General features: G+C 25.5%; 2 protein-coding genes across 4 annotated transcripts; one reads left to right on the forward strand and one right to left on the reverse strand.

Annotated features, from left to right (window-relative positions):
* Positions 1–242: 242 nt before the first annotated feature.
* Positions 243–7,445, reverse strand: LOC114128509 (serrate RNA effector molecule homolog). Of its 3 annotated transcripts, none has more exons than XM_027993030.2 (18): positions 7,206–7,445; positions 6,966–7,127; positions 6,078–6,098; positions 5,684–5,806; positions 5,513–5,602; positions 4,841–5,074; positions 4,688–4,754; positions 4,407–4,627; positions 4,221–4,315; positions 3,816–3,880; positions 3,651–3,743; positions 2,331–2,471; positions 1,789–2,130; positions 1,536–1,673; positions 1,188–1,469; positions 999–1,123; positions 821–925; positions 243–722 (listed from the first exon to the last, which is right to left on the reverse strand). In XM_027993030.2, the coding sequence occupies exons 2-18, from the start codon at positions 7,091–7,093 to the stop codon at positions 662–664; spliced, it is 2,331 nt and encodes a 776-aa protein (XP_027848831.2). In that variant the 5' UTR covers positions 7,094–7,127; positions 7,206–7,445; the 3' UTR covers positions 243–661. The 3 variants fall into 3 exon arrangements, with proteins under 3 accessions (XP_027848831.2, XP_027848832.2, XP_027848833.2); XM_027993031.2 differs by having other exon boundaries at positions 7,197–7,445; XM_027993032.2 differs by lacking the exon at positions 6,078–6,098 and having other exon boundaries at positions 7,206–7,444.
* A 652-nt stretch (positions 7,446–8,097) lies between these two features.
* LOC114128508 (ubiquitin-protein ligase E3C) lies at positions 8,098–18,648 on the forward strand. The gene is made up of 15 exons (XM_027993029.2): positions 8,098–8,537; positions 8,619–8,828; positions 9,345–9,581; positions 9,646–9,824; positions 13,269–13,507; positions 13,589–13,815; positions 13,884–14,053; positions 14,759–15,018; positions 15,138–15,322; positions 15,407–15,611; positions 15,724–15,957; positions 16,020–16,264; positions 16,330–16,671; positions 18,012–18,269; positions 18,333–18,648. Exons 1-15 carry the CDS (start codon positions 8,418–8,420, stop codon positions 18,498–18,500), a joined length of 3,279 nt encoding a protein of 1,092 aa, XP_027848830.2. The 5' UTR covers positions 8,098–8,417; the 3' UTR covers positions 18,501–18,648.
* Positions 18,649–22,491: the final 3,843 nt, after the last annotated feature.

Consider the following 22,491-nt stretch of genomic DNA (forward strand, 5'->3'; position numbering starts at 1 on the left):
TTGTAATCACGGAATTTAAGTAGATTGTATTTTTTGTATTTATATAAACTTAATGTAAATTAACTCACAAATAACAAACAATTCAGTTATTTGGTTGTTTTCTATTGATTTTCATAACCATTAATTTCACAATACTGTTAACTATACCATTGCATGTACTTATACAATGAGCATTATTATATAGTTTTTTAATTATTTGATAGAACATAATTTAATAGTGTAATAATCAAAAAACTTAATAATTAAATATTGAATCCAGATATATTTTAAATTAAATAAACAATTAGATGAACCAAATTACTTTTAAGATACAGTAGAAAATATATATTAAGAAATAAATGACCTTTTTATATTTATTATAATGATGAATTCCAATAATTTATTATTAGTTTGAAAAAAATTGTAACTAAGTTAAATAAACTAATACATTTACATTTATTAAACTATTCAAATAAAAAATGTATGTTCAAAAATGTATGTTTGATTAAAAAATAATCCTACAAATAAAATCAGAAAAATTTTAAATTAAAATTAGAATTGGATAAACATAAAAAAAACATGATTTAAGTACATATATTATATTATACATAATATAATATATATATATATACATATATAATAAAATTCAAATTTTATCTTTAAAATTAAATTGTTACTGATTTTAAATAAAGTTTTCTTCTGGTTCTTTAGGGGCATCTAGATCGCGATAATGAATTATTGGTCTGTAATCAAAGCCATCCAAAAATGTATAATTTAGTGCAATATAACTAATTAATTAATTTAATAAAAAACTAAGTATTATATTATAATTTGAACTCACCTCCCACCACCTCTAAAACCTCCACGAGCCGGTGGTCTAGAATAACCATACATTCCTCGACCGAATCCAGCACCTCCGTATGGTGGATATCCAGGCATTTGGTACCTATAACAAAAATGAGCAAATTATAAGTTTAATATTATAATTGTAAATTAAATAATTAAACAATTATTTTTACGGATTTGCAGCTGGTGGATATGATTGAGGAGCATCATTCACATCTTTTCTACCTTGTTTGCTGCCAGGGTGCTCTGGCAACTGTGGTCTTTTTAAATCACGAAGATAATTATTAAAATATTTCACCTTGATCAAAAAGCATATTATTATTTTTATACTCATGAAAAAAAAATTCTAAATTTTAAATTACTTCTTTTTTAACATCATCCAATTTATCAATATGCTTATTAAAAATATGTTTGCGCACAAATTCAGGACCTTTAAACTTTTTGCCCGATAAAGGGCATAACCACTTGTCTTTTGATATTTCTTGTGTATTAGAAGTTACAAACTTCTCAATCTCTTCTTCTTCGTTTTTTGCTCCAAGCTGCATTAGTTCTTTTTCACTTACTTCATGAGAAGTCGAAACAGTTAAAGAGTTAGCTTTTGTTTGAAAATTATGACAATAATCAGTGATTTCTTGTTGTGTAGGCTAAAATGAATTATCATTCAGCATTTTTAATTAGGGTTGTTAGTATTAAATAAATTAAATACATACCGGATTACTGGGCAATGCACAACGAGCATGCATAATACCACATCTGTTTGGCATCTCATCTTCATTTACATACTCACTATGATTGTAAAAGTCAACTGAATGTACAATACGTAAATACAGTAACATTTTATCTAAAGCCTAAAAATTCAAATACATTTTTATCATAATAAAAACAGCTATTTCATTGTTCATACAACATATAACACGAAAAATTATTTATATTAAATTTATTATAAATTAAATTAATAGTTACCTTAAATAACAGCACATCTTTTTCTGTATTATCTTCAGGTTCACAAGCAGCATTTTCACCTAAAAGTTCTTCTTCTTCAGCAGATGCTTCTTCAATTAAAAAATCTGTAATATTATGTAGAATAGGATTATGTGATACAACACCATAAGTTTTTTCTGAAGTTGGTTGCTCGTCATCATTTGATTGCCATAAACCTGAACGGTTATCAAAATTATTTATAATGCTGGCACATAGCTTCATATCATTACGAGCAACTTGTCTATGATTTGTTATTCCATTTACAGATCTTATGCGTTTACTCAAATCTCTATTGACAATAGCACCCAACTCACTGTCACGCAACTATAAATTACAATAAATAATATTACTTATTACAATATTTGGATTTACAATATGTATATTAAATGTTTATCACTAAAACTATTAACATTAAAAATATTAAATAATCATCTTTAAGTTTAAGATTAAAATACAATGTTATGATGTGGATATGCATTTTATGTACAAATATTAAATCAAAATAATTTGTAATTTATACTTACTCTAACACTATTAAGGTTCCAACAAATTTCTTTAATGTTAACATCTCTATCAAATGTTACCCAACCACGTCTAAACCAACGGCGCTCTGGTAAAGGATCAGCTATAGATAATCTTATAAATCCTGGGAATCGTTTACAAATCTAAAAAAATACAAAAAAGTTAAAGTATATTTTCTATAATTTATAACAACTTTAAAAAAATAAATCTTTTTACTTTTGTATAATTAGTGTTAGATTAATCATCAGATAATTTTACAAACTAAATCAATTTCAGAAACATCAATTCATACATTTTAAGAAATTGAGATACTAGTAAAAATATATATTATTCATGTGTTTCTATGTGTTGAGTATAAAAATATTCTTTAGATTTGAAAAAGTAGAATATTATTTTCCAATTTGAGAACATTCATCATTAGATTAAAGATTTTGGCATAATTAAGAAAAATTTATCAAATTTATACTTAACACAAATATCTGAAGTTAATAATACAGTCTATTAATAAAAATAAACTAAACATCAAATTTAAAAGTTAGAACACTCAGATATTTTTGATTTTAAATCATGGTGGAATAAATTTTACGGGAAAACATGCAATTTAGTATAATCTTCAAACAGATCAGTTTTACACGAGGAAAAAGAATCTATTAATATATTGTTTTTCACTACTACTCTTATATGAAAAAAGTATGGTAAAAATAAGCAAAAATTTTAATAGTGTCAATATACATAATTTTAAATTTACTACCTGGAACAAATCATACTGAACTACCAACAGAAACTATAAAGACATTATACCAATAAATTTAAATAAAATGAAGGATATAAAAAATTCAGCAGGTATCTTATTTTACCTCTGTAAATAATCAATTAATTTTGGAATGAAAATTTGAACTAGCAAACTATAGAAAAATAAATGAACAATGTAAACCCATTAATCTATAAATAAAATGTATTTTCCATGAATTAATTAAAACAATTATTTGTTTACTATATATTCATTGATTAAAGAAAAACATAATCGGAAAATTTTGAATGTCAACATAAACGAAACACACATAAAATTATTTTTTCACAGAGATCATAAATAATCAATATAATATGATATGTTTTAATAAGTATTCATTCTTAAATTAATTTTTATTCAAGATTATTTATATCATACAACTTTTATCAATTATCCAAGTTTTAAATAATTGACTTGTAACATTTCAGCAATCATCGATTCAATTTTTTTTTTGTTAATTAATGAATGTTTTGTAATCCTTTTTTCAATAATAAATTAAAATTGTTTATGTGAATTATAATAAATCACTTACTGTTTCTAGTTCACTTTTGGTTATTGCAGGGGCTAAATTACGTAGAAATACTGAAGTTGTCCGATGCAATGCTCTTGGTTTTACAACATCATCCTGCAATATACATGCCACATTATAGTATTAATTTTAAATTCTTAATTAAATATTTTTTAAGCAAATACATACATTTTGATCGCTATCGTTTGTTATATCCAATACCTCAGGTTTTTGACCATCCACATCCATTGCTTCTATAAACATATTAACTATACTATATTATCACATATAACTATTTTTAAATCAACAATTAAAACTTACAAATTTGATGATTTCAATTATATTTAACTTATATACTCTGTTCTAAATAAAATGACTTGTGTTCGCACACAGTAGGAGTAACTAACAAGCCACACGCTATATCAGCTCACGCAGTGACTCCATTCAGTGGCAGACGTTCTACTCTGATGCAGTCAAAACGTAATAAGATCATATATGCACAAGTTATTTTATTTGGAACAGAGTATAAGTAAATTAATGCTTTTTTTAATTGGGAAATAAATTATACAATCAAAACTTTATATATTATATTACCTTCACTTTTATTCACATCAGAATTGTCTGTTTTGTTTGTTTCATTACCATCTTCTTTATCACTGTCTACTTCACCATCAGAATTTACACTAGCACTAAAATTATATTCATAATTAAAGGATTAAAATATTTCAATTATTATATATGTATGTAAAATTAATAAATATATAAATTTGAGTTCCATACTTAATTTTTTTATCAATTTCTTTTTTTTCAGGTTCAGACTCTTGTTTAGTTTTTAATGTCTCTTTAGGATTCAATACTGTTAAATCAAAATCTGTGCCTCCTTCAAGTTTAATTACAATTGAATCGAGAAGATGAACTAGAGGCTCAGGATTATCAGCATCCACACAAACAGAATCAATTTTGCCATTTGCTAAAAATTCTTTAAAAACTTCTAGCCGTTTCTAAAAGTAAGAAAATAAAATGAACATTGTATTTATATACAAAATTAATTTTAAGTTTACCTTAAGTGCTATGGTTTGCTCTTCCTTTCGTTTTATGCTATCATCAGGATGGTATTTAATTTTGAACCTTTTAAAATTATAATGATTAACTTCAATAGTATAAATAATAAATATAACATCAAAGATATTTCATTTAATGTTTACAAAATTTACCATTCCTCATCTTTATGGGCAACAAAAAATTCATTTAGTTGATTTCTTTTGAACTGTAATTTGTATTCATTATATTTAGCCAATGCTTCTTCATCAGTTATGTTATCATCTTGAGTAATCAAAAAAGCTTTTAAAGACATCATAGGTGGTTGAGTATCTCCTGAAGACTGTTCTGCTGGTGGTGGAGTAGGATGATTTACTGTATGTGCTCCAGAGTCTCTCATTGTCATTATTCTTAAATTATATATTACTTAATTAAATATAAACATATTTTAACATAAATTATGTTGTACCAAGTGTGTTGTTTCAGTCTAATACAATACAAAAAATTTGTTCTACAGTTCTAATTTTGTATGTGTAGTTAAAATATTAGATCAATATAACGGAAATGAAGTATGATCATTTCTGTGTTTTCTCATCAGTTTTTTACATTATTTTAATTTTTAAGTGAATTATGAACATTTTTAAATATTTTACAAATTCATAATTTATTTTAACATTAAAATACCATGAAAAACTGACAAAAGTTCATAGATAATGGTTTTACCATTAAATGTGATGTCATATAATATTCAAGCTTAACACAAAATTAGGATTGCTAAATTTATATTTTGGTATGATATTCATTAGTGAGACAACACATATGTATACAATGTTCTTTTAAATATTTACCTCGAAACAGGAGGCATATGATGTGCAGGCGGTTCCCATGGTCCACCATAACCATAACCAGGAGGTTCATAACCAATACGCCTGTCTTCCCTTTAATTGATAATCATTCATATTATGATATTTATAATAATTTTTAATTATTCCTTTATACCAAATAATATAAATACTAACCAATCTGGAGGCCTCATTCTCTTAACTGGAGGTGATAAATCTCTTTGAGCACCTGGACTATAACGATCACGCATTGGGCCTCTATAATCTCCTCGGCCTCGGCTACGTGCACCCCATGTTTCTCTATAAAGTAATAATATTAACTATATAATTGATTAAAAAAAAAAAAAAAAACAGTTGTAATTAACAACTAAAATTAAATTATTTAACTAAATAAAGTGCATTTAAAATAAACTCATTCTATAAATCAGTATAAATTATTTAAATCCATTAATTTACTACTTAACTTTAAAATGGAAATTATAATGTTATTTTAAGTATTGCATTTTTATATTGTCTAATAAATAAATTATGAGAGGCAAGAAAAACTCTTTAATTCTTAAATAATAAGTACCTTGTGGTTTTCATCAATCGGCTAAAAAATAAAAAATTATATATAGTAGGTTTGCACAATATTCTTTATTTATTAATAATTAATTATTTATAGTTATGTTGAATTAAATATTTAATTTTTAAACATATAATTATTTTCTTAAATAGTAAATATTTTAGTATTACTATTTACTCGGCGTTTAAAAAACATTGAGCATGATCAGTGTTCATATTTTTAAGGAACTTGAATAATTGAACTTGTATGGAGTCATTCAAATGAGATCTTTTATTTTTAATAATATTTAATTTTATTAAAATGTTATGAAATTGACATTTTATGTACTAATGTCTAACATATAATATATATTTTTTAATATATGATGGGGTTATGGGTGGTTTAATGCGAGCTATTAAATTTGATATATATTTATGCATGTTGTTTTGTTATATAAATATATTATAATTGTATGGATTTATAAATACAGTGAAAATAATGTTTACTTTACAATTATTTTAAACTATAATATACCTAATAGAAATATTTTTTAATATATAATTATAAGTTTAGACTTGGCTTTGATTTAAATAAATATGGTATCCTTGATGTACAGGATATAAATAAAGAAAAATTATGTACCAGTGAATTAGTATTTCAGTTTTGTAGACAAATAGTTATCATTTAAAGCTTCTCTGTTATTAGTTTTTATTATTTTACAGGCCTTGAATTACTAAATACTGAATTCAGGGACTCAGATTGCCAATTGCATAATGTATGAGTAATAAATGGGTCTATACACAGGTATAAGCAATTATACATGATCTAAATACAGACATGGATGTTAAATAAATTTCATGTCAAATTTTAATTTCATTATAGTAGCATAATACTATAAATTTTTAGTTATGTTACCTGTCATTCCAATCATCACGCATTCGTCGATCATCTCTGCGGTTATCACCACCTCTGATTGATTCAGTACGTTCACCTCGAAATTTATCCCTTCGTTTTCTATCGTATTCATCATCGCTGTCACCCATTTTACCTAGTTTCAGCTTAGACTATTAGTTTGACCTATAAACGTTTTAATATAATGTAGAATATAAATTAAAAGTTAATTAAATAAAAATAGTTGACATTTACTAATGGTACCTAGATTTATTGTACAGAATATATTCTTAACACGTCAAACATCCAGAAAGGTAAAAAATATTTAACCCAATTTAATTATGTGAACTTAGATTATAAAACAATATACCTAATCCGGACTATCAAAATAAAATTAAGACGTAACGTAGCATTACAATTTACAAGTAGTAAACTAAAGTGGTAAACTCGTAACGTCAAAACGCAAGCAGCAAGCCGCTGAGCCGCTTAGAGTTAAAATAATAAAATCATAACTATTCAGTATTCATACAATCGAAACTACAAACAGGGCAAACAAACTGTAAAAACAGTGTAGACAACATAACATATTTTGATTTACAAAATTCTACGATTTCAAGTTTGTGTATGATAATAAAATAATAATAATATAATTGAATTTTAGTAATTTTACATTTACAATTTTCATTGTTTTTTGTATATTAAGCATTTAAGTACAAGATAATATAAGAATTTAACACGAAACTGGCAATGCCAATTAAGACTTAATATTACCATTTACCACGATATCAAGTATTAAAATGATAATAAATACTACTCACGTCATAATAAATGAAATTAGAAGTACATTTTAAATTTCATTTATATCTGTGATACAAATAAAACCATTAAAACTAGCTATCTCTAACTTTTATTTTGGCTTTTAATGGTTAAAATTTATAATTTATAAAATTTATGAATTTTAATATTATAATATTATTATATAAGATATTTTCATTATTAAAGTTGCCAGCTTGTACGGATAAATATCTGATCATACTCAAATCACAAATTATGTAGGGTGTCGTCAATGCAGCTTATTTACTCCTCAATTAAACGTTATCACATTTTCTGCGCATCTGATAAAAAATTTGTGCATCAGTTTCTCACGAAACATTGAGTTTGACGTTAACAAAAAGATGCTGCGCAATAGTGAATTAGCATACCTAGTTATTCGTAAATTAGCCTTATGAAGCAAAATGTAGTAGTGATAATAAAATTGAAATATGTAAAAGTCATACTAGCTGATAACAGCATCATAACAACAAAAATTATTAGGCATACAATAGTCAATAAATCTTCAGAGTTCGAACTTGGACTTCCTACTTCCTAGTCCCAGAACTGAATTTATTCTTTTTTTTCAATCTTTGTCAATGTTCAAATACATGCTGTTTTGTATATAATGATCGACAATAATTTTATTTTAACCAATATTCCATAATGTACAGTTTTGAAGGAGAATTTCGCAGGAAACCTGAGCAAAATTACGCTGGAGCTAGTGTACACGAACCTGTCAGTAATCTTATACAGAGAGCTCGGTATGAGCGGGAAAAAAGAGAAGTATGTGTTCAAACTATATTATAAATTATATTTAAAATTGCCAATTAGTTATAATAATAAATTGCTATATTTTATTTTAAGGAAGCAAGACGTGAGCAACGGCGTGTTATTAGAGTGCAATCTTGCGTCAGAAGCTTTCTGACAAGAAGGAAAATTAAACGGCATTATCGTACTTTGTTTGATAGTACTGTATCAAATCTGAAAAATAAACAACTGTCCGAAGAAGTATTATCAGATCTTGTAAAAAATTTGGTGTTCTTTCATGATAGAGAAATTGATTCTCAACGACTTGTAAGTTACTTTATTTATTGTACTAAATGATTAAATATAGGTACCTAGCTACTCATTTATTCAATTAAACCTTACAAATCTGAACATTTAAAATTGATTATGTTTATTTTGTTTGACCACAGTATGTATATAAAATGAACATACGGTTAAATTTTTTTTTTAATTAAAGATTTATAGTAAGCACTAAATTATTTCTTACTTAAAATACTATGTATAACTAATTCCTTAATAATGAAAAAAAACTTTTTAACATTTATATTAGAACAGTTATAATTCTTAATGGTATATATTGTATTTTATTTATGGTAATATAATATTTTTAAACATAATTAATTAATTTTCGATAATTTAAGATTCATAATTAATATAACTTGCAATTTTTATTTTTAAACTTATATTCTTATATTATAATAATATTTAAGAAAACAAGTTAAGTATTACTTTGAGTTAGTTTTTAGTTAATTCTAATAATTTGTTTTATTCTATCAAATTTATTATTTATTTATATGATTACAGATTTGGTTATCTCAACATATTTTACGAAATAGTACAAAACTATTAAAATCAAGTTTGGACAGAAATGCATCTTGGTATTGGCATTTGAAATGGATTCTTTCTTTTAATATTGATTTATTGAATGCATCAAATTTGGAATCATTTGCAACACCTTTAAGAATCATAGAGGAGTTAACTTCAGTAGAATCCTATAAAAAAATACTTGGTCCAGATAATGCAATACTTGCTTTGCGAGACGTAAGTATTTATATTAATGTATAATGTATTTTTTACTAATTATACATATTTTTGTACTTTTTAGTTATTTCAATACTTGGTCAAAAACTGTTATTTTGATAGTTTACGCAAAATTCTTGATACTAAAATTCCAGCAATGTTTGATGTTGAGGACACACCAGCTCCACCTTTAGCTAAAAGTATACTAGAATTTGTAAAAAGACCATTTTCAGTACAATCGCCAACATTTTTAGATGAATACACGTAAGAGATCTTTATTTTACTACATTTAATAATGTATCACCAACAATATGTTTTTCATTTGTGTCATAACTCTCCTTCATTTGTTGATCTATTGACTGAAGAAATGTCAATGGTTTTTAATACTACACCTACATTTATTAGTTTGTCTTGATATTTTTTGTATAGGCTAGTTCCAAATTAATAAAAAATGCATGTAGATACTCTGTATGAAATATACTTATAGTCTGCGACACGAAAACTAGCCCCTGCCCGTTACGAATCTAGCGGGCGTTTCGCCTCAATGGTCCTTAATATAATTAAACTAATTAAATTGTATTACGAGTGGCGCAGCCACGGATTATGTGATATAGACTGAAAACCAATGGCTAACGGGTAGGGAAGCAGCAACGGGTCGCGGAACACAGGGGCCAGTTTTCATGTCGCGGACTATAGTGTCTGATTTTTTAGTTCTTGACTAATAGGACCAACACCTACCTATGTTGTCTCCATCCTTCAATTGTGTTACATAGCAAATTTACACTCAACAAATCAAATCATGTATAGCTTCGTTAATTTAAAAAATAGAGTGAATTGACCTATTCTATTATGAAACTTGATGATAAGAATATTATTTGTGTTGGTATGTTGGTTTTATATAATTATTCAGTTTTTAAGTGAGTTATAAGCATTTTCATTTATGCTATATTTTATATGCATAACTTTTTTTTCAACATTTCATTACAAACATTTTGTAGCCCATCTTTAATTATAATTATAATAGAAACAGTCATATATTTTTCACCGCCTACAACTTTGGTAGCTTCTTCAAAAGGTTGTAATATTTGAATAAGTTCTTTCACCACAGTCCATTTTTCAGAAGTTAATGACTTAGGTGGGTTATCTATAAGCCCTAAAATGCTTCTTATATATATTTTTAATTCAACGAATCAATCTAACATGTAATACGTAGAGTTCCAATGAATAGAAATGTCTTGTATAAGTTTTTTAGGATCTTTTATTCCACTGTTAATTTGACAAGTTATTAATTTTTGATTAACATTAGTACTTCTTCGAAACCTCGAAACAATATTTTTTACTTTTTCAATAAAATTTTTTTTTGATGTTAAAGTTGATTGAACTACTAGGTTCATCGTATGGGCAAAACAACTAAAATATTTTTGTTGCAATAAAGTTAAAGCTTTTTTAATGTTGTTGGCATTATCAAATACAGAAAAGATAATTTTATTTTGTGAATTCTAATAAATCAACGTTTCTTCAATCTTTGAACTTAAATTATGACTAGTATGATGGTTGTTGAAATTTAAGCAACCTAACATTACAGATCTTAATTTAAATGTAGTATCTATAAAATGTATTGTTATTGCAATATAACCATCATTGGATCTTGAAGTCCAACAGTCAGTTGTAAAACAAGCAGATATAATTTCATTAGCTAATAATTCTTTAGTTTCCTGTAAACATTTTTGATATAATGATGGTATATGAGTCTTAGATATCGAACAACGGTTAAGAAGTTTATATGATGAATTTAATTTCTTAACAAATTCTGAAAAACCTTTGTCTTCAACTATACTGAACGGTTGAAAGTCTTTGTAAAATATTTTCATGAGAGAATTTCAATTTTTTTTTTGCACTTCCATTGTTATTTTTGTGGAATGTAGCTTGCAATATTTGCTTGTTTTTGCTTATGAGTTCCAATTTGAATTTGAGGTTCTTAATTATTTTTACTGCCTTATGATGATGACCCTGGAAACGTTGTAGCAGTTGAAGATTCATCAATAGTGGTTTTATTTGCATTTACAGGTTCTGGTTGATCTATTATTTCTTCATTTATAATCGACTGTATACAATTGAATAAAATAACTTATTATAATTATTTATTTCATTGATTTTAATAGTATTACCTAAAACTATTTGTTTACTTTAAAATATTTATTAATTTTACCAAAACTATTGTCTAGTGGTAATAAAAATATAAAATATTTTAAATATAATGATTAATAATATACTTACTCTTAAACCTTAACCATCAATTTTGTTATTATTATTAAAGTATACTAATAACTTTTAAACACAATATTCTAAAATATTAATAAACACAATATTATACTACAATATAGATTTTAAGATTTATAGCTACTTATTAAAGTTTAAAACAAGTATAAATTTTTTATTTTAAATTAAGAAAGTTTTTAAATTTTTAACTACTTAAATTTTATATTAAAGCACAGCTATTTCAAGTGATTGTATAGACTATAGATTGATTTACCTTTGATGCATTTATATGTATCCAATGTGCACTAGCCAAGTGTGTTTTTAAATTGGTTGCACTTGTTTTGTATGAATATTTACGTTTGCAAATGTAGTATTTTCAATTGCAGTGAAATGTGACCACACACCACTTAATTTTCTATTCATTTTTAAATTTATACAATTTATAATATATTTTTTAAACTTTAAATTATAAAACAATTAGTCAATTATAAAATAAAATGATTATTTTATTGTTATATTCACAATATCTCGAATCTATAATTATCTATAATTAAACTAATATCTGTTTTGGAATTTGGAATTCTGTTTTCTTATTTAGTATTTACTATTTAAATTTATTGATACATAAAATATTGACTGCTATTTGGCATTTGCTATTTTGCTAAATGTTAATACATATTACTACCAGATAGCAGACTGCCTTAGCGATAATTTCCACAAACATGTTAAATAAAAATAGCAATAGCAGTTGCTAAAAATATAATAAGCAGTTTACCACCACTACAGACAGCACTTCTTTCTGGACAGGCAACTGTCTAGAGCGAGAGAGAGATCACCATTCCCAGGTGCTCTATAGGGCATAGCAGTTAACAGGTGCTCAATTAAAAATTCTGCCAAATAGGTGTCTGAACTAAGCCTTTGGGTTGAGCTTACTCCCAGACTTTTCGCAATACTCAAAAAAAAAAAAAAAATATGTTACAATTTTTTTATTATTATTATTATTATCAATCATAAAAAACTGTCTAAAGCTGTCTGCCGTAACCGCTAGTATGGAAATTTAAAAATATTTTTCAATCAACTAATCAATTGATAATTGGCATAAATTTTATCTCATGTTAGTCAAATATCAATCTATATCAATTATTAAATGTATAAAAAAAAGCCATAATCATATAATCTATTTGGAACAAAATGATGTACTATAAATTATAATAATTTATAATCTTACATAACAATAATTTTGGGGGATAACTTTTGTCCTAAAGCCCCTTTGGGTGCATCTATGCAACCCATTTAAAGAAACAGATAATTATATACTGATGTATCCTGGCAGTAGTGTCCTATACTTTACACTATCCACAATATGTGCTGCTACTGCTACTATATATTTTAAACATTAAAATTAGAATATTTTACATGTCTTAATCTTAACATTTTTTTTTTTTATAGGTGTACGATTATGAATCACTTTATAAGAACCTTTTTAAAAGGTCCTATATCTGATATCAATCACAAATTCATTCTTCCAAGTTTATCATTAGACCAAAATAAAGTTGATTATATCGGACCAGATTTTAGACAATTAGTATTGTCATTAACTCATTCTTCAACTCAACTTCAACAAATGAATACAAACCTATTTTATTCTTTGCTAATTCTTGAGCCATCTTTTGAAGAATATTCTTTTGGTAAATAAAAAAATATATTCTATAATCAATATACTTTATTCTATTATTATTATTATTATTATTATTATTATACTATTATAGTGATAAAATGCCATCAAACTGGGCGTGAAGTAAATGTAATTAATGACTATTTGGATATTATTTCAACTTTATCAAGTCATTTAGCAGAGCCACCAGTTATTGACTATCTTAATAAAACATGGAAGTATAGAAATGTGAACCATGATAGTTCTGACAATGAATCAGATGATGAAGACGAAAATGAAAATGAAAAATTATTCAGTGGTTATTCAGAAGACGAACTTGAGGCAAGATATTAATGATATTTGTTATATATATTTAAATAATTATAATATTGAAATACATTTTTCACTAGATTTTGAAATTATGTTCAGAACTATTGAATGAATCATTTAGAGTAAACAGAATTGTACAATCTGTTGAAGAGTCTTGTTCTTCCAATTCTATAAATTTTTTGCTCGTACCTGTTTGCAAATTATGTCATTATTTGCTCATGTCTCACAAACTTGCTGTACATAAATACAGGTAAAAAATAATATTTCATTAACAAAATTATATTCCGGTCCATAAAAAAAAATAAACTGTATCACATGCAGATTGTTAGAAATGATCAAACAAATGTATGTCAAAAAGTGAGAGTCACGTCAACTCGGATTTGTTTTGATCGTGTCATGGTTTATTTATCTTATGAGCCGAAATATAGCACTTTTCTGAATAAAACTAAAAATTGTATACTCTTTTCCAAATAAGAGCAACATCAGATATGTTGACCAAAAAAAAAAGTTACTACTGTTCATTCCTATTTCAAAAACATTTCTTTTCTACTTCTTTTCTGCTTCTGTCACAACACTTAACACATCAGTAGATTTTAACACTACCACTCTTAATTGGAATAGAGTATAGTGTCAACTATATTACTTATCCTTCTCAAAAACAAATTTTTTACTTTAAAATAGACACAATATTTACCTAAAATAAATTATTTTTTTACTATTAGTAACTTATGAAAAACATATATTATTATACTATACCTGCTGAGTACTGTCTACATCTTAATATTTAGTATATATATCAATATTACCAAAATGTCCAAAATATTGTTTTCAATATTAATTTTATGTATTTATAAAAAAAATAATAACAATACATATAAATCTATTATTGTTTTACATAATAGTATAAATTAATAAATTAATGCATTGTGATTCATGATAACATTTTATTTTTTAGACTACTATACACATTAGCATTGAAAGCTGAATTCTTACAACATTTATGGAAAAATATTTTAAGCACAGAACAACAATCACTGTTTGGTCCTAGTCTAGTTACTACTAGTTTAGTAACAGTAATATCAAGAGGGACAAACTTAGCTCCTGGTGACTTTGACAGAATTGTACCATTATTAGCAACATTTTGTTCTTTGTTCAGTTTATTAATATCAACATTACATGATGCAGAATTTAACAAGGCTGTTGGGAATAATCCTGGTAAATAAAAAATAGAATAACTTAAGTATTTATAATATTAATTATATTGATTTTTAATAAATTATTAATATGTACATATTATTTAATAGTTAATCATACATAATTGTCTTTATTTTTAGAACAAAGTACAAACAATCCGTTAAAGTTTACAGCAATAGATCTTGTATCAATTACATCAATTCTGAAAGACGTGGCTTTAGGCTTAATAGAATTAGCATATCCAGATTCAAGACCTTCAAAAATGCCGTACACCAATTATATAAATCAGAATGCTCAAACTTCAATTTGGTCTCATTTATTACGAGTAAATATATTATTATAATAATATATCTATCAATTTTAATATAACTTACATACTTAATAATATTAATGCATATTTTAAATGTAGGTGACTGTTAGTCTGCTTCGACAACTTCATTCTAGAGATCTTCGTTGTAGATTTTGTCCAGAAGGACACTGGGTATCAAATCGTTTCACAATGAATTCTGCATATGACAAACCATCAAATATGCATTTTATGCAATATACTCGGCGTTCTAGATTAAACTATAGACCTTTTAGAGGAGTTCCTGTAATATCAATGGATAATTTAGGTATAATTGTAATGAATACATCTATGAAATTTTATTTAATAAGTGTTTACTCCAATCTTTAATGGTTAAATACAAATTAACTTCAAATGTTAACAACTTTATTTTATTTTAGATGAAGGACCTCCTTTAACTACTCGTCAAGTCCGTATTTTAACTGTTTTAAAAGAAATACCATTTGTTTTGCCATTTGAAGAACGAGTTGTTGTCTTTCAAGGTCTATTGTTAAACAACAAAGTAGAATATCAAAATGCTGATTCTCATTTTCTGGTTGGATCGAATATCCATATAACAGTTCGTCGTAATTATTTGTATGAAGATGCTTTTGAAAAATTATCAGTCGAAAATGGTAAATATTAAATTAAATTTTTATGTTTTATTTTTATTATATATTTTTAATTATATTCATAGAACCAGAAATACGACAAATATTAAGAGTACATATGAAAAGTGCTGCTGGATTAGATGAAGCTGGTGTAGATGGTGGAGGACTATTAAGAGAATTTTTATCTGAACTTCTTAAAACAGCATTTGACCCTAATCGTGGATTTTTTAGGATGACTAATGACAATATGTTATATCCTAATCCATATGCTCATTTAATCCAACAGAATTTTGCTGCACATTATTTTTTCATTGGTAGGATGCTTGGAAAAGTCAGTATAGTTGAATATTAAATTAATTAATATTTTCAAATGTTTAATTGATAATTGTATTTTAGGCTCTTTATGAAAATTTATTGGTTGAGCTCCCTTTAGCAGAGTTCTTTTTATCAAAAATTATTGGCCGTCAAACCGAAGTGGATGTTCATCATTTAGCATCCTTAGACCCTCTCATGTATAGGAATTTATTGTCATTGAAAAATTATGATGGAGATGTTGTGGATCTTGGTCTAGATTTCACTATATTAATTGATGAATTTGGTCAAACACGTGTAGAAGAGTTGAAGCCCAATGGTGCCAATATTACTGTGACTAATCAAAATCGAATTGAATATATACATTTGATGGCTGATTACAAGCTTAACACACAAATTAGAAAACAGTGTTATTTTTTTAAACAAGTAACTATAAAATAAATAAATTAATATTATAGATATAAAAAGACAATTCCATACTACACATGTATAGATTATAGGTAGTATATTATCTCAAAAAAGTTAGCAACTAGGTATAAATTTATTTTGCATGTTGCAGTTACCTATAAACTATATTTTGGATTAGGTCCTTTGATTCTCTATTACAAACATTAGTTACAATTTTATTTATTTATACACTTTATGCTGGTACCTTAGAATACCTGATCGATAAACATTATTTTCAGCTATTTTTTTTTTTTTTTTTTTTGTATTTATCTAAATTTGTTTAATAGTATTCTTTGGCCAAAAACATGCTTTATCAATGATTAAGATTTCTGAGATTTCTTATTGACTCAGTGCATTCAGTTTATTTAATCTGCTGTTCCAGATGTAATATAAACAAAACTCATTCATGTAAAATAACTTTTTTTTTATATTTTTAAGTTATATTGAATAAAATCACTTATTATAAAAATTATAGATTATACGGTACTGGTTTGTTATAGCCCCGCCACTCAGGTTTGTTATTACCCCGCCATTCATATAACAATAGATACATCGTATAAATATATTTACTTATATATGTATTAAAATTAAAAAATTGAATAATAATAAATATAAAACAGTGGTATAATTAAAAATGTTTATGCTTTATGTTATTCCCAAAATTCTGCTATATCTTTTAAAATGGTTTCAAACGAACTACTATTATTCAGTTTCGATCACCACATAAATACTGCCAAGTACAAGTCTAAAAAATTTCTATCTGTCCCTCTACGTTTTTTGTTGCCCCAGGTTAGGTTAGGGAGGGCTGGTTGTGGGCTACAGCCCAGGGGCTCCACAATTTTATGATATTTTAATAAAAAAAATGTATATTCTTATTTATACATAAGGGGCCTCCACAATGCATTTCGCCCATGGGCCACCACATACCTAAATATAAACTAAATCCTGTTGTTATATGAATGGTAGGGTGATAACAAACCTGAATGGCAGGGCTATAACAAACCAGTACCGTTATACTATTTTTAATGGTAGGAAATTGTTTAAATATTGTCTCAATACAATTTTAATTTATAAAAAATTATTTTTATTTTTACATTTAAATACAAAAGTTAATTAATATCAAAATATAAAACCAATGTCCTCTATAATTTTTATAATAGATAATTGTACTCTAAAATTACTCAAAAATCACAATAAAAAATTTACCTAATGTGATTTATCCATGCTACACATTAACCTGAGATAGAAAGCAAATATTGTGCTGACACTCTTTTAACATGTCTTATCATTTTAATTAATTTTTTTAAATATTTTATTAGGGTTTGGCAAATGTAATTTCTTTAGATTGGTTGCGTATGTTCAGTAATCACGAAGTACAAGTGTTAATCTCTGGGGCTGAAGTTCCAGTTGATATAGAAGATTTGAAAAAGCACACAAATTATGTTGGAGGATATACACCGGAAGACCCAGCTATAGATTTATTTTGGACAGTTGTTAATGATTTTACTGATGAACAAAAGACAAAGCTTTTAAAATTTGTGACTAGTTGTTCACGTCCACCACTTCTTGGTTTCAAGGTACATAAAAAAAAATTGTAAAATTATTAATTTATTTAAATAATTAAAATAAAAAATTTACAGGAATTATATCCGCCATTTTGTATTCAAAAAGTAAGTTCTTCTGATCGTTTGCCAACTGCTAGTACTTGTATGAACCTTCTTAAAATGCCAGTGTTCAAAGACTATGAAACATTAAAAACAAAGTTATTGTATGCAATACAATCTGGTGCAGGATTTGAACTTAGTTAATATAATACCAATGGTTGTTTTATTTTTAAATACTTGGTATGTATTTGATAACAGAAATGTTTGGAATTAATAAAATATTGTATTATTCTGTATCTATATATTCTAAAAATATTTTTATTTATTGAATAAATCATTTTTGTGTCAAACATAGTGGTCTTATGTATGGAAATAATATTGTTTTCTGTATAGAAATACCATTTTTTTTCTATTCTGTGTAGTTTCTGTAATGCTGAGTATATTTGATGTGCTGATGTGTATATGTAGATTTATTTATCTTAATAATGATATTAAATTTAAATATGAGAAAATTTATTAATATGTAAATGAGTATCTTTTTAAATTTTATATTTAAACATATTAGTTATTTTAAATAAACTGAATCGCTTTTGGAAAATAATTTTATAAAGTATATTATGGTGAATAATTTATGATTGACATCTGATTATTTTTACATTTTGTATTTATTTTAATACTTGTACATTTTTACATTATAATTTTACTATTTAATAGTTAACGTAAATTACTAAGTAGTATACTGTAACTAATAACTACTATACTTGGTGATTTAATGATTTAAATTTTATTTATTAAATGTTTGATGATTGTTTATATAACTCAGTATTACTAGGTAATAGTCTGATAAACAATGTAATATAGGTTGAGAATTTATATTGTGTACAGTATATACATTATCATACTTGCTACAAGTATGATGTTAATATACAAAATAATGCTAATGTTGTGTGCACTCTACTTAAGGGAGACAGTTCTAATTTATTATTTTCAATTTCAGATAAGATAGCAATACCGTTTACTATATGAGGTACAATTTTATCAACTATCTATTATAAATTATAATCTGTCCATAAAGTTAAGTTAAACATTTATGATTACTTTTGATCATAATGTATTTAGGAAATTGGTGTATTGTTATTTTATTAAAATGTCATGATGAAAAGAACTTAACAGAACTGACATATTTAATCAGTTTTGAAGGAACACAGGAAAAGCTTAATAATAAACAATAGTGCATACAACAAAATGACCAAAATAATAAATTAATACATTATATTATTATTATTATTATTATTATTATTATAGTTATATATTTAGCCATGTTTATTATAATATGCATTATACAATGAGTGGTCACAATGAGAGATCACGCCAACAAGATTATTGGTGAATTATCATGTTCAGTGCCAGACTTAAGTACAGTAATAAACAGGAAGGAAGTTCAGTAAATATAATTAAACATTAATACCTAAATATAACTTCTACTGTGTATAATATGTATCATTATATTAAATACCAAATATTAATGAGTATAAAATATCTATTTGGAGATATGATATAAAATTGAAAAATGGCAGGACTCGTGATAAATAATCATTATTGAAAAACCAAACATAATTTTATAAAGTTAATTTTTCTTTCCTTTTTATTGGAAAATATAATATAATTTGTTGTATCTACCTATGTTTATTTTATTTGACTTCCCGATAATTTATATTACAAAATTAGTTAGGTACCAGGTACCTATATAATTTATATGTATAGTTATAATCCAAAACCGCTTTTTGAAATACACATATATTATCATTCAAACTTTATTATTATACCGTGAACTATCATCAGATATCACTTTTAAATATAAATTAATTAATGGGCTCATTAGTTCCTCTTCTCTTTTAAACTCTATCCCCTTCAATGTTCCTTCTTACAATAACCGTTCTGTTTCACTTTTCTATATTCCGTCTTACAGCACAAATTATCTCACCAACTCAACAATTCCAAAAGCATTTTCACTTTGAAATAAGTGCCCCATTAACGAATTATTTTTTTCGCCTTCAACTAAGATATTGTTTTCATATTGTACTTTAAACAAGCATGATTAATTAAGTTGTTTTTGTTAAACTGTATGGTACCTACCTAATTTTATTCTATTATTATAATTTATTTCTGTTATTATTTTAACTATTTACCTACACAATATTATTTCTCTGTATATTAGTCGAAGTGTAATTTTAACTATTATATACCATTGGGTCTAGGACCGTTTTATTCAATTATTTAAAATTAATTGAATAAACATTATTATATTATTATTATTATTAACTACCTATTAGTTAGTTGATAGCTTGGTTTTTGTAAATCTCCGATCGCTCCTATACTATGGTCATAAATCATAATATATTATATAGGTAGACAAATTAAAACTACATAATAATCTAAGTAGGTATAGCACTATAGCCGTATAGGTATATGTATTGGTATCAAAGTATGTTTGAAATGATCACCGATTTTTTTAATATATATTATATTTTTGGCTAAATTAGAAAAAAAGCATGTAAATAAACATTTAGGTACATTTTGTATTACTAATTAGAAGTTAGATCTATATTAAAAAGTATTTTTTTTTTTTAAATGTATTAAGTTTGGTATTTTATATACCTAGGTATTTTAAATTTATTGTTAGCATAGTGTTAAATATATCGATTTTTATTTTTTTTAGATCTACGTAGGTATTACATAACAGTTTAATACCTAACTCGAATTACAGGAGGAAAATATTCCGATCGTTATCTTAGACTTTTAAGGTAGTTTCTGTTAACAAATTAAAACTAGTCGACTAAGTAGTGATTATTTTTGGAAAGTCAAAATGTTCAGTAGTAGGTACCTAGGGACCTATTTTCAAAAGTAATCGGGGAAAAAAAGAATTCTAATGCAAAAATAGTTTTCGACATTCGATTTTCTTATTTTGTTGGAATTAAAAACAAATAACCATAGGCACTTGAAATTTTCTCCAAAACTCATATTTTTTTTATAAATATAATTGATAAAAAAAAGTTATTAGAGCATAAATCCACATTTTTTTATGAGCGTTTTAAGTTAGATTATGTACGCATTTCGTCAATATTACTAATACATTTGCAAATTATTTTATAAGATGGTTAAAATTTCATAAAACTTTTAATTTTTTGATATAGGTAGCTACAATTTGAAATGTCATACAATAGTCTTTATAAATTATTGTTTAAGAGGTCGTCGCACCCGCATGTATGTCTCCGTCTTACACGTCCGACATAGTAAATTTTCGTTCATTAGTTTCAATAGGTAGTGTGCTTTTAGTTTCGATATTAGATTGAATCACGGTTAAAGATTGAATTGACCTATTATCAAATTATTAGGTAGGTAAGAATATTATCTGTGTAATGTATTCTCAAAATTGATCAAAATTATTTTTTAAATAAAAAATTTATAAAATGTTCAATTATTATTAATAAAGCTTGGAAAATATATTACATTTATAATGTAATATAACTTATAAGGTTCCTCATTAATAATTTATACTAAAACCAAAAATAAATGAATACATTTTAGATTCTGAACAGAATGTTATTGATTCTACAATGATGTGCAGTTTGTTTCGTGGGTGTGTACAGTGTAGGTACCTGTGTATATGATAACTTGTCGAAAAAATGCTTCAATTTAAAACTTCAGGGGTGGTTTTTGGTGGAAAAATATTGAATATATCTTTGGTGCATTATAGAGGTCAAAAGTAAGAAGTTTCCAACAGTTTTCAAAAACTACAAAAATTAGCACATTACATACAATTTTTAGTATTTATATCTAAGGTTAAAAAACTCAACACAAAGTTTTTCTTTGAAAGTTTTCTTTCAAATAACTATAAAAAAACTCGAACATTTTTTACATAATTTAATTATTATTTCGCTTATTTCAAGGCTATATTTATAGGCATTTGAAATATTAGTTGTTTTTTTTTACATAAACGATGATATAATTATTTTGGCTAAGTAAAAATACTTGAAAATTTAATACAAAGTTTTCTATGAGTCTTATAGTGATTCAAAAATCATGAAAATTTCCATATTATTTCGTAGTTAAAAATGTATAAAAAAATTTGTTTAATAAGTAGCTAAAAATTGAAAATTTAATATAAGATTTTCCATAAGTTTGGCTTACAATG

This window comes from Aphis gossypii, chromosome 2, assembly GCF_020184175.1.
Source record: "Aphis gossypii isolate Hap1 chromosome 2, ASM2018417v2, whole genome shotgun sequence".
Lineage (NCBI taxonomy): Eukaryota > Metazoa > Arthropoda > Insecta > Hemiptera > Aphididae > Aphis > Aphis gossypii.